Source organism: Camelina sativa, chromosome 4, assembly GCF_030686135.1.
Source record: "Camelina sativa cultivar CO46 ecotype springtype chromosome 4, ASM3068613v1".
Lineage (NCBI taxonomy): Eukaryota > Viridiplantae > Streptophyta > Magnoliopsida > Brassicales > Brassicaceae > Camelina > Camelina sativa.
Genome location: NC_141883.1, coordinates 1,320,136 through 1,333,902, shown reverse-complemented (window position 1 = coordinate 1,333,902; position 13,767 = coordinate 1,320,136). Strand labels below are relative to the sequence as shown.

Genomic DNA, 13,767 nt, shown 5'->3' with positions numbered 1-13,767 from the left:
TCTGCGTTGACTTCACCGACCTGAATAAGGACAATTTCCCTCTTCCTCACATCGACAAGTTAGTCGAATCCACCTTCGGACACGAACTGATGTCTTTTATGGATGCTTTCTCCGGATACAATCAGATTCTCATGAACCCTGACGATCAAGAGAAGACCACATTCATCATGGACCGCGGAACTTACTGTTACAAAGTGATGCCATTCGGTCTGAAGAATGCCGGAGCGACCTACCAGCGGTTGGTAAATCGGATGTTCGAGAACCAGCACGGGAAGACCATGGAAGTTTATATCGATGACATGTTGGTTAAGTCCATGGAGTCTAGCTAACACCTCGCAGAGCTGAGAGTGTGTTTCGAGATCCTGAACCAGTTCGGGATGAAGCTCAATCCCACGAAGTGTACGTTTGCCGTTCCATCTGGAGAGTTCTTGGGTTATATCGTAACAAAAAGAGGAATCGAAGCAAACCCAAGGCAAATCAACGCCTTCCTATCCATGAGTTCCCCGAGGACCCTAAGAGAGGTGCAGCGTCTCAACGGACGGATAGCAGGACTCAACCGTTTCATTTCCTGCTCAACAGATAAATGCCTCCCATTCTATCAGTTATTAAAAAAAGGGGGAGGCACTTCGCATGGGACGAGAAGTGCGAGGAGGCGTTCTCTCAGCTAAAGACATACCTATCCGAGCCACCAGTTTTGGCGAAGCCAGAGTTTGGCGAACCTCTCTTCCTTTATGTAGCCGTTTCTGCAAGCGCAGTTAGCAGAGTTTTAGTTTGGGATGAAAGGGGGGAGCAGAAGCCAATCTTGTACATCAGTAAGTCTTTCACCGGAGCCGAGTCTAGGTACGCGATGATGGAAAAATTGGCTTTGGCAGTTGTGATTTCAGCAAGGAAGTTGCGGCCATACTTTCAGTCTTATTCGATTATCGTCCAAACAACGCAACCACTTCGGACAGTACTCCACAGCCCAAGCCAGTCCGGTAGATTAGCAAAATGGTCAGTGGAACTTTGTGAGTATGATATCGAATTTCGAACTCGAACTTGTGCAAAAGCCAGGTCCTAGCAGATTTCCTTATAGAACTCCCACTTGCCAGTTCGGTTGAACATAACATGGATGTCCCATGGACTCTACACGATAATGGTGCATCTTCCAAAACAAGCGCAGGAATTGGAGTTCGCCTTGCTTCTCCCACCGGCAAAGTAATTGAGAAATCATTCCGTTTAGCCTTCAATGCATCCAACAATGAAGCTGAGTACGAGTCTTACTTGGCTGGACTCAGGCTCGCTGTAGGAATCGGTGTGTGGAGATTACGAGCTTTTTGTGATTCCCAATTAGTCACCAACCAATTTTTGGGAGAGTACGAAACCAAGGACGCGCGCATGGAAGCCTACTTAGCCACAGCCAAAGAATTGGCAGAAAAATTTGATGATTTCGAAATCACCAAGATCCCGCGAGGTGAAAACTCAGATGCGAACGCCATGGCATCACTAGCTTCGACTTCAGACCCAACAACTACAAGAATTATCCCAGTAGAAGTTATCGAGTACCCGAGCATACGACTAGAAAGCTCGCATGTTGTCACTAGGGCGATGAAAAAGAAGAAAGCCGTCGAAGAAGCAGCTCGCGCAACTACTTCCGGCCCCTCACTCAAAGTAATTTCTCTGACCATGGTAGTCACGCCTATCTCTGACAAACAGGAAACCAATTCGGAAGTCCAAACTCCGGAGATACCTAGGTCTCCATGCCCGGATCAGATCATCCTACCTGACAGGCTTCCGAGCAAAACGAACACTAACAATTGGGGGGCAGGAGACTGACGGAGTCCGATCTGGGCTTACTTGGAATGAGGCAAACTCCCAGCTGACAAGTGGGTGGCTAGGAAACTTAAAATTGTTAGTGCACGGTATTGCATCTATAACGGAGCACTCCTACGCTGGAGTATAACAGGTCATTATTTAACGTGTGTGGTTGGCGAAGAACCCGCGACTCTGATGCGAACTGTTCACAATGGCCCCAACGGAAACCACTCCGGAGGACGGACCTTGGCTTTCAAACTTAAACGACAAGGGTACTTTTGGCCCACCATGGTCGCTGATTGCGAGGAATATGCCCAAAATTGTGAGAAATGTCAAAAGCATGCTCCGTCAATTCACAAGCCTACCGAGCTCTTGTCCTCTGTGTCTGCACCTTACCCGTTCATGAGGTGGTCTATGGATATCATTGGCCCCTTACACCGAGGACCCAGGGGGTTCAGTACGTGGTGGCTCTTACTGATTAGTTTTCTTAGTGGGTTGAAGCAGCGACTTATGCAAAAGTGACAAGTGAAGAAGTAGAGCAGTTTGTGCTAAAGAGCATAATCTACCGGTACGGTGTTCCATACGAAATCGTCACGGACAACGGACCGTAGTTAATCTCTTCGCAGTTCGAAGGGTTTTGTGCCAAATGGAAAATACGGCTAAGTAAGTCAACTCCTCGTTACCCACAAGGAAACGGGCAAGCCGAAGCAATGAACAAGGTTATACTGGCGAATTTGAAAAAACGATTGGACCCTCGCAAAGGATGCTGGCTGGACGAACTGCAGGGTGTACTCTGGGCAATCCGAACTACGCCTCGACGAGCTACAAACGAGACACCTTTTTCCTTGGTCTATGAAGTCGATACCGTAGTCCCAGCTGACCTCGAAGTACCCGGAGTCCGCATGACCTTAAATCCACTTTGAGCCTTGGAGAACGAAGAATTTATGCTAGACACAATGGATGTCATTAACGAGCGTTGGGACCGAGCTCTAAAACATTCTCCTCTTCATCGCCTTGATTCCATGATCACACCTTGCCTTTTCCTGCACCACAACACATATGAAATGCGTGAGTTTTATCATAAATACTCTGTGAGGCGATCCTCCCATCTACTGGGCTATACACACAAGCGAAAAAAAAATCACAATCAACATACAAAACCAGCAAACCAAATAATACACAACTCCGCGACCTTGCATCGACCGATGGACTAATAGTCGCAATGACCAATGCACTCCTTGGATCGGCCGATGCAACATCCTGCATCGCCTTCAAATCCCTAAATGCATCGACCGATAACTGCATTGACAGATGCACTCCTTATATCGACCAATGCAGTCGCGTGATACAACGCCAAACACGAGCTCCTCTGACTCTCGGCTCCAAACCATCAAAATCAACCTCCAAACGTCACAAAACTCACCAAGAACATTCGCAAGCAGTCAAACAAGCAATAACAATTAAAGTCACACAAAACAACCATCAATTCACTTAGATCAGCCATGGTCACACAATCACCTTTGAGAATGACAAAAATTGGATCTAAACTCACGAAGCCTCTTAGCAAGCTCCTAACACAATCGCAGCTACAGATCTCCACTACACAGGCAAGATCTCTCAAGAAACAGCTAGAAAACCCCCATAAATTCCTAAGAACAGCTTCTCTCCTTATTTTCTCTCTTTTCTCACATAAAACAACTAAACTCGGCCAAGGAAGTCAAAGTATTCTTTTATACTCGACTCAATCGATGCACCTCCCAAACCAGGATTCTGGTTCGCGGGTGTTACAATTCTCCCCCATCATTATAGATTCGTAATCAAATCTTGAACAACCATCAGTCAAGGATTCACGTTCCATGCATTATTTGCTCTCGACTTTTGGACTTTCCTTTACACAATGGTCTAAACCTTGAATTTTTATTGGTTCCTCATTAGGCCTAAACATGCATACCATAATATTGGCTCCTCATCGGACCTAAACCCGCATGCCATATGTATAAGGGAAGTCCACTATTCGTCTCTCGGGTTGCCACCCTACAGCGTGCCCCCGGATCGTCATCCAAAGTTGATATACAAACCATATTCTCAAGCTAAAAAGTCTCAGAATATGATGGTACTAGGAGAATTAAAATCCCCCAAGAATCGTTCAGTACCAACTTTTTGAGCCCTATCTCCTAACCAGGTCTCCCTCCCGTGGCTCGCGTAAAAAAATCAAAATATCATACAAACCACATATTCCCTCACTATAATACCTCATGACCACACAAGGATCATCAAAATGCCACAAGGGCCGCCACTAAGGCCAACAAATGTCCTAAATAGGACCGCCACAAAGGCCAAAATGTCTAAACAGACCGTCACCAAGGCCAAATAAATTTCCTAAACAGGACCGCCACAAAGGCCAAAACAATTGTCCTCACAAAGACCGGTACCAAGGCGTCACATCCCGAAGGATCGTCATGAAGACCACTTGTCCCAAAGGACCGTCACGAAGACCAAACATCCCAAAATATTTCCTAAACATGCGACACGTCCCCCAGGATGGTCACGAAGACCATACATCCCAAAATACCACCTAAACGGAAAACATTGGCTCAACAGCCCGCCACGAATGCCACAATTTGGCTAAACAGTCCGCCACAAAGGCCACACAATGTCTCAAAAGACCACCACAACCACTTAAATTGACAAATTCTAACTCCCATAATAGACAAATTCTAACTCTCATAAAACTTTTCATTTTTAGTACTTTCTATTTCTAGAAACTTTCCACTTTTAGAAACTTTCACTTCAGGAAACTTTCCTCTATTAGCACAACTTTCACGGAATCTTGTATCTTGAACACCACCTCATCTTGGTACTTACTCGCACAACCAACCACCCCTAAGTGACCAAGTAACAAGAGAGATGGGCTAGAATACTCCAGCTACGGACTACAACTGGGACCAGGCTAGACAAGCTCAAGTCGCGACCTGCTTCTCGAACCACTTCTTGAACCTCGTCTTCATCCTCACCTTTGTCTCCCAATTATGCTCATCCACACCATCACAGTCCCATAGGTATCTCATCAAAGGAACCTTCTTCTTCCGAAGTTCCTTGACTCTCCTGTCGAGAACCCTCACCGGTCTCGCCTCCAAAGTCATGTTGGGCTGAAGATCCTCAAGAATCATAGCCTGCCACCATGCATGAGCTTACCCGGACAGGTAGTGAATCGCAATATTCTTCCGGTACTCCATCAGAGAGCGCACGGAGTTGAAGTTCCTTTCAAGATGGCTTCTCCACTCGTCTTCCTTGGTAGGATTCGCTCCACCGCTAAAGTACTGGGTCCCCAATTTCAGCTTATGGTCCATGATGGTTAGGTACGAAAGAGCGACTGATTCCCTTGGTACTATATCCGGTATGGGTGGATTCGCTGCCTGTGGTGGGGCTAGTCTTTCCAAGATCTGTGCCAACACACCCAAGACTTGTCCCATCTCCACCGGGGCAGTCGTATCAGCGCCCACTATAGGCACCGCTCCCGTACCAATACCATCAACTCCACCCACACCGACTCCTATACCGGCTCCTACACCGACTCCCCCCACATGCCTAACATTCACCGCTGGAGTGATCTATGCATCATCGTTCCCTAGCTCCCTCTCTAGCCGTTGCATTACCCGAGTTACGTGTGTTCACAACCAACTGAAATACCATGACTGATTCTAAGTTAGCTTTCGTACCAACTTAGATCTGCACAGATAACAATAAGAAACAATGAGAAGTCTTACCACGAGACGTTTAGGCGAAGAAAGGATGGCTTTAAACCCAATACCCGTTTATGCTAAACTGTCCTAGAACTATAACTGCGCTCTGATACGAATTGTAACTCCCCGACCCTAAAATCCCTTACCGATATAGACCATGTCCGGCTCTAACTGTAGGGCCAATTAATTTTTCACTTGTTCATTCAACAATAAGCGCATGTGGTTAAGTAAACAGGCCATAAATAAGCATAAACATGTAATCAAATTCAGAATGAAGTTCTAGTACAACGAGAGTCATGCCAATAAGCTATTACATCGCTTTAAAATACTAGACCAGAAATGAAACTACCCAAAGCCACCATCCTCTCCCTTCTTTGCCTGCGTCAAGCGAGCTGGTCAGCCACTTAAGTTCAGATCGTCGGTCCTTTCCTTTCCTGCATCCATAAAGGAGGCGTAAGCAAAGTGGTAATCCCATCTCGCTAGACTCAGTTCAATAATCTCAATACGACATAGGGTCTAATTCAATCAAGTCATCAAGTCAAATAAACTCATAGGATAGTTGTCCAATTCGCTTAGACTAACCATCAAAATTATTGCAATAAAACCATTAACCATGAAAAGCAAGCAAACAGGACTAAGTAAACTGCAGGTCAAGAGATTGACCATAGAACTCGGCCAAAGTCACTCACTCACCTTTGGTTTCGACCCTAGGTGCTAAATTTCAGTTTTCTCTTGTCCTACTTGTTCATTCCCCCGATCCGGTCTCATATCACTACACAGACACATTGGTCACTGTTGCCATCCGATGTTAAACCGTTAATACTAACGATGAACTAGGTTGGAGGATCACTTACCGATCTCTCATTCAACTATGACTCTCGGATTCTCGATGGCTCTTAGGAAACTTGGTCTATGATCGATGGATCTCTCTCTCTCTCTCTCTCTCTCTCTCTCTCTCTCTCTCTCTCTCTCTCTCTCTCTCTCTCTCTCGAACGACGGCTTAAGGATTTCTAGTGTGGTTCTCTCTCGAGAGCTTAGGGTTATCTATCCTTATATAGGGTCGACTAATCCGCCTTAGAATTCCCCAGAACGATAAGCTTTATTGTGTCCCAAGTTCTCTTTTCTTTTGCAACTATCTTTATCCTACCCCGATTTCCTTTTCTGCGAGTTTCCATTTTCCTTGAGTTTCCTTACCCATGAGTCAGTCTAATTTATTCGCAAGAATTCCAAGTTCTCGTGCCTTCTACCGGCCCATGGTCATAACCGAACTACCTATGTCCCATCGGCCCGGTCCATCGTTCACCGATGATACCATACTATCCGACAGTCCCACTTCACTGTCACTCTCACTAGATATTTCACTATTCCATTTTCATTTGGGTTTCGTTTCTTCAATTCAAACATCTGTTCATTATTGTCACTTCAGTAGTCCCCAAACTCTTCATTTCCACAATTGGATACCCATGGTCTAACTAGTCTCTCATTCACTGTGAATGGTGCCATCGTTCGCTGTGATTGTAAGGTCCTTGGTCTGTGGCACGTACCGCGTATGTACCGCTACTCGTACCGCATACGTTCCCTTATCGTACCACCACTAGTACCGCGTACGTTCTCCTATCGTACCGCTACTCATACTATGTACGCTCTGTTCTCGAACCGCCGCATGTATCGCGTGCGTAGCATGTCCGGTGTTCTGATCCGATATCTGTGGTACCATCAGGTTACCCAGAGTGGGTCGTTACAATACCCCTCTATTTATATGAGTACCTTAGGTTAATCAATTTTGCTTAAATCTCGGATGGAATATAGGATAAGTTTCCCCTTTTATGATCATGTCGGACTTGGAGGCGGTCTCGGAGGTCGGTCGGCTGCTTTTGTTGGGCCTCCACTTACAGGTCCTTTTAACCGACCCAAAAGGGAGATCTCTCATTTTAGTTGATCTTCAAAGTTGATCGATTTGCCTTCGGTTTGAGTTGATATGTTGTGGGTGCTAAATCTCGCACAACCAGTTTAAATAAAAATATAGATCAAGAACTGAATCTCATTGGCTAGTCGGCGAAAGTGCATTGCGATTATAATTCATATGTTTTGGTAAAATTTTTAATTTCTTCCTACCAGCGAAGAGGATAATTAGAGTAATGAAAGTGCAAATACTTTAGAAATAATTTTCCACATAATCTTCTTCATCTTTTGTCCAATAAAAAATATCTTAGATACTGATATTTTATCATATATTGCTTCTTCATCAACTCCACTATTATTGCCCTTATTCCAAAGAAGTTGGATGCTAAGGAGATGAAAGACTACAAACCCATCTCTTGTTGCAATGTGCTCTACAAAGTGATATTTAAGATTCTTGCAAACACGCTGAAACGAATCTTACTGAAGTTTATTGCTGGAAACCAATCCGCATTTGTAAAAGATAGATTGTTTATTGAGAATGTCTTATTGGCGACGGAGCTGGTTAAGGACTATCACAAGGATAACGTACCTGCACGATGTATTGTGCTCCATGCTAAAAAAGTTTCTGGATCCGCCACTGCTTATAGTCATGATTATACTCTCAATATTATGTTTTTTTATATATATACTAGGTTAGATCTGCGTTACATTTTGAAAAACTTTTTGTAACTATTTTTATATATATTGAATCATCGAAAAATATGATATTTTTTTTGGAATTGGAGTAATTGTAAAAACTATGGTTTTTTTTTTTTTGACCGCGAAAACACCATACTTTATTAAGCTAGATCGAATAGGTTAGCCTCATGAGCCAACCACTCCGGAATCTGCGAACTTACATGGGAAAAAATAATACCTCGTACTCGAGCGCTCTTAGCGAGGCAGTCGGCACGGACATTGTTTGATCTAGAAATGAATGAAATTGAGAAAAAAGAAAACCTATCTCTCAGCCTAGAAAAAACATCTAACTCCGTGGCAAAAACTGGCCATTCTTCCATTTCTTCTAATATCTTAGGTATACTTGAGCAATCTGTTTCAAAACGCACTTGAGTAAAACCGCTCGAAATCAGCGTTTCCATGGCCCATATCAGTCCGTCCAGCTCTGCATGAAGTGGAGAAAGTTGTCGGGTAGTACCCCTGGCTCCATATAACATTTGCGGGCCGCCTTTCAGTTCAAATCCCAGTCCTGCAATGTTATCAGAATCCTTCCACGACGCATCAACACAGCAGACTAAGCCTATCCCTTGTTGTAGCGTTCGTACGGGCCCTCCCTGCTCTATATCCTCTGTTTCCTCTTTACCCAGTTCCTGAGCTAGTTTCCAGCTGGTTGCTTCTGAGAAGGCGATCTCACACGTATCCGGTGCCAGAATCTCATGATTATTAAATACCTTATCGTTTCGAGCCTTCCATATGTACCAAAGCAGCCACGGGAAAGACTCCACAATGGATACCACATAGCCTAGGTCCTTTGCTCCCCAGAAGAGAAAGTCGAGATTTGCATATAAAGAAGAACACGGGAAGATCCCCGGAGGTAGTGGAGTATGAGACAAAGCCCAGACCTGCAAGGCCGGTGGACACTCGAAAAGAACATGGTTTATCGATTCCTCGGCTGCACCACACCTCGGGCATGTTCTATCTGTTCCACAGTGTCTGTCCACTAGGCGACTGCACGAGGCTATGCAACCTGCTATCGCCTGCCAAATGAAATGTTTGATCTTTCTGGGTGCATTCAGCTTCCACGCGTGTCCTTTTAACTTTGTAAGGCTTGGTTCCATGACCGCCTGACTCTCGGTGTTCCCTTCAGAAGCCACTAGATACCCTAACTTCACCGTGTATTGGCCTGACCTCGTGTGAACCCATAAATAATCATCCACCATGAAAGACTTGCTTGGCTTTAAACCTAGAATCAGTGGGATATCTTGAGGGTCTACGACCTCTTTGAGCTTATCCTGTTTCCATTCTTTAGTTTCAAAGTCTATAAGATGGTTTACGTAGAGATTTGAGTCTCTAGGTCCGCCGTTATCCTTTGCCGGTCGTGGTGGTACAGCTGGGATCCAGTTATCCGTCCATACTCTTGTGCTAAAGCCCGATCTAATATTCTTCCGGAGACCTTTTTGAAGCAGAGGCTTAGCCGCAATGATGCTGCGCCATCCAAACGATGGAGAGTTTGCCCTTCCTACATCTATCGGGTTAGAGTACCGAAAGTAACGGCCTTTGAGGACTCGACATAGGAGTGAGTTTGGGAATCTAAGAAGGCGCCACAATTGTTTAGCTAATAGGGCCAGGTTGAACTCTTTGAGGTCCCTAAAACCCAGACCGCCACACGACAACGGTACACATATTTTGTCCCACGCTATCCAATGTATACCGCGGTTATTGTTCTTGGTACTCCACCAGAATTTTGAGATTGCTCCTCTCAGCTTACCAATGACATTTTGAGGCAACAAGAAACATGACATAACATATGTCGGAATTGCTTGGGCAACAGATTTTAAGAGGACCTCTTTTCCGCCTTTTGAAAGGAGTTTTGCAGACCATGCGTTGGTTCTTGAGTTCAGTCTATCTTGTACAAAGGAGAAAACTTGTTGCTTAGACCCACATATTGTCTCGGGAGACCTAAGTACATTCCCGTGCCTCCCTCCTTCGTAATACCCATAGTTTCTTTTAAGGCGGTCTTTGTTTCCGAGGGGACTCTATTCCCTAACAGGATCGCCGACTTGTCTCGGTTCAGCTGTTGACCCGAGGCTCGTCCGTAACTGTTAATAATTTTCAGAAGCTCAGCACATTGCTGGATCTCCGCCTTACAGAAGAACAGGCTGTCGTCCGCGAACAGCAGATGCGAGACCGGTGGACTACCTTGAGCAAATTTTAAACCTGTGATCCGACCTTCGTCTTCAGCCCCCTTTAGCTGGGCAATCAGGGCTTCTATACAGATGATAAACAGGAAGGGGGAGAGCGGGTCTCCCTTTAGCTGGGCAATCAGGGCTTCTGTACAGATGATAAACAGGAAGGGGGAGAGCAGCTCATGATCCAGCCTATCCATTTGTTGTCAAAACCGAGTTTCCTCATGACTGCTTCTAGGAAGGACCACTCCACTCGATCATAAGCTTTACTCATGTCTGTCTTGATGACAACAAATTTGGAGCGACAAATCGGATTGGTCCACAATGCATGAAAGTTTTCTTGAGCAAGAAGGATGTTGTCTGTGATTAAACGCCTAGCCACGAAGGTCGATTGTGTCTCTGAGATAACCTTTGGCAGGACCTTCCGCAGCCTGTTGCTGAGGACTTTTGCAATGATCTTGTAACTAACATTACAAAGGCTTATCGGCCTGAACTCCGTCATAGCTCTCGGTCTCTCGTTCTTAGGTATCAGGCAAATGTTTGTTTGATTGTGCCGAGGATCAAAAGTACCTGACTCAAAAAAATCTCGAACCATGGCTATGATATCCTTCCCCACGACATGCCAGAATTTCTGATAGAAGAGACTTGTCATACCATCTGGCCCAGGGGCTTTGTCTGGATTTATCCCATAAAGGGCCTTTTTAATCTCGCCATCTGATGGCTCCCGTGTAAGCGAAATGTTATCTCCGGGGAAATTTTCTCAGTAACATACTGGAGTACATCTTCTATGCCACTCGTACACGAGGCTGAGAAGAGATTCTCGAAAAAGTTAGTTGCTACTTTCTCTATATCTGCTTCTGACTCCGCAAGACCGCCTTCCCCATTCTCAATGCAAATAATCAGATTCCGAGCTTGTCTTTGTTTTGTAGACGCATGGAAGTATTTAGTGTTTCTATCCCCCTCACGCATCCACGTGGCTCTGCTCTTTTGCCTCCAATAGATCTCTTCATCTCTAAAGGCTGCACATAACAGCCATTTTAACTGCAGTTCCTCTTCTGCTGAGACCGAATCCAAGCCCTGAGCTTCATCGATTTTATTTTTAAGTTCTTCGATCTTTTTTTCTGAGTTTGAGGGATTGTTTTTCTTCCAGCGAGAGATGGCTTTACGGCAAGCTGTTATTTTGGAATGGAAGTCCAGAGGGTCCATGGGAGACGCTGAGTCCCAGCTGTCTTCAACTACTTTTCGGAATCCTTGTTTCCCGAGACATCGTTTATCAAACTTAAAGCTCCTTTGAGCCCGATGATTACTAGATTTTATTCTAGCCAGTACCAGCCGATGATCTGATCCCCATAATTTTAAGTACTCCACATCAGTGTGGGAAAACAGATGGTGCCAATCTTCATTTCCAACTGCCCTGTCCAATCGACATTGAACACGTCTCCTACCTCTCCTGCCAGCCCACGAAAGACAGTTTCCTTTGAAAGGAAATTCTAGCATACCGCAACTCGCCAGCATGGTTCGAAAAGGAATGAAAGTAGACTCTGCTCTTCGTCGGCCTCCCTTTTTTTCATGATTACCTGTGATCTCGTTGAAATCCCCGATCATGAACCATGCTCCTGCTCTATCCACACTTGTCCTCATTAACCGCTCCCAGACGTTTCCACGGCATGCAATAACTGGATCCCCATAGACAAAGGTCATAAACACCTTATGTCCTTCAATGGTAGTCTCAATATCAATTATGCGATTGTCTGAATACAAAATTTTCACAACAGGAGACTCCATATAAAGTAAAGCGAGACCACCGCTTCGACCCGAAGGTTCCACGGTGAACAATTTATCATAACCAAGAGAAACTTGAATGTCTTGCATAAATGAAAAGTTATTTTTTGTTTCTGAAAGAAAAAGAAAAGAAGGAAAAAACCATCTCCTGAGCTCCCGGAGGTGCTCTCCCGTCAGGTAAGCGCCCGCTCCCTGACAATTCCATGCTATTACACTCATAATCTTCTTCATCTTTTGTCTAATAAAAATATCTTAGATACTGATATTTTATCATATTTTGCTTCTTCATCAACTCCACTATTCTTGCCCTTATTCCAAAGAAGTTGGATGCTAAGGAGATGAAAGACTACAAACCCATCTCTTGTTGCAATGTGCTCTACAAAGTGATATTTAAGATTCTTGCAAACAGGCTGAAACGAATCTTACTGAAGTTTATTGCCGGAAACCAATCCGCATTTGTAAAAGATAGATTGTTTATTGAGAATGTCTTATTGGCGACGGAGCTGGTTAAGGACTATCACAAGGATAACGTACCTGCACGATGTATTGTGCTCCATGCTAAAAAATTTCTGGATTCGCCACTGCTTATAGTCATGAATCTCATGATTATACTCTCAATATTATGTTTTTTTATATATATATACTAGGTTAGATCTGCGTTACATTTTGAAAAACTTTTTGTAACTATTTTTATATATATTGAATCATCGAAAAATATGATATTTTTTTTTGGAATTGGAGTAATTGTAAAAACTATGGTTTATACAATGATAAGATAGAGAATGCATTAATAAAACAAAAATAAAGAAATCTCAAATCTAGGATGGCTTATAAATGATTACATTTTAAACGGATATAATTAATTGTAAAAATACCCTTACTAATCTTAATGTATGTTCTGTTTTATTTTCTTTTAACTTTTGTGGGAGATATATTAGTGTAGTTTGAATTTGTGGTCTACTTTTTGTAGTTTACACAAATTTAATCATATAATTGTTATATACTAGTATTTAATTTTTATTGTTAGAAAAGTTATTATTTGTCAAAGTACATAGATATATTTTAACTTTACTTTAGTCTGGTTTTTTGTATTATTTTAATACTATCTAAACCGATTAAAAGCAAATCGAATACTAAATTGGTGCTTACATAAGATATTGTAAATCTGACTACTAACTTAGCTTTTGAAGTCAACTCCGCACGTACGTGCGGGTCCAATCTCTAGTTATACTTTAAATATGTTAAATAGCATAGGGATTAGATTATGAAAAATGATTGTCAGCTACTTGAAGTATAAGTCTACACATGACCATATATACAAACAATATGAATGTCATGTTAACTACGTGAACTATTGTCATCATATAAGGACATACATAAACAAACATAGGTTATGTGTATAACACCATAAACAAACATAGGTTATGTGACCGGTGTTGACCGACGTTGACCAGTGTTGACCATAAAAATATTCAAAAAAACTTTTTTTTTCTTTTTTTTTTTTTAATGTATTTTTGATAAATAAATAAAAAAGATAAATGATTTGAATAATTTACAAAATTAAAATATAACAACAAAAAGTTATACGATAAAAAAATAGAAGAAAATTATATATATAAAGAAAAAAGTTTATATGACAAACG

The 13,767-nt window shown here is 43.1% G+C and overlaps 2 protein-coding genes across 2 annotated transcripts; one reads left to right on the top strand and one right to left on the bottom strand.

Moving 5' to 3' along the window:
- The first annotated feature begins 1,989 nt into the window (after positions 1-1,989).
- Positions 1,990-2,717, top strand: LOC147945195 (uncharacterized). Its single transcript, XM_087509142.1, has 2 exons — positions 1,990-2,251; positions 2,485-2,717. Exons 1-2 carry the CDS (start codon positions 1,990-1,992, stop codon positions 2,715-2,717), a joined length of 495 nt encoding a protein of 164 aa, XP_087365268.1.
- Positions 2,718-11,023: 8,306 nt separating this feature from the next.
- On the bottom strand, positions 11,024-12,214 carry LOC147945194 (uncharacterized). The gene has a single exon (XM_087509141.1). The coding sequence runs from the start codon at positions 12,212-12,214 to the stop codon at positions 11,024-11,026; it is 1,191 nt and encodes a 396-aa protein (XP_087365267.1).
- Between the last annotated feature and the right edge of the window lie 1,553 nt (positions 12,215-13,767).

What these genes read in the sequence shown, in the direction of transcription:
- LOC147945195 (XM_087509142.1), top strand. Translation starts at nt 1,990, where the DNA reads ATGCGAACTGTTCACAATGGCCCCAACGGAAACCACTCCGGAGGACGG. An exon ending in CCGAGGACCCAGGGGGTTCA is followed by an intron (nt 2,252 to 2,484) that starts GTACGTGGTGGC and finishes GTTACCCACAAG; the next exon opens with GAAACGGGCAAGCCGAAGCA.
- LOC147945194 (XM_087509141.1), bottom strand. Translation starts at nt 12,214, where the DNA reads ATGCAAGACATTCAAGTTTCTCTTGGTTATGATAAATTGTTCACCGTG.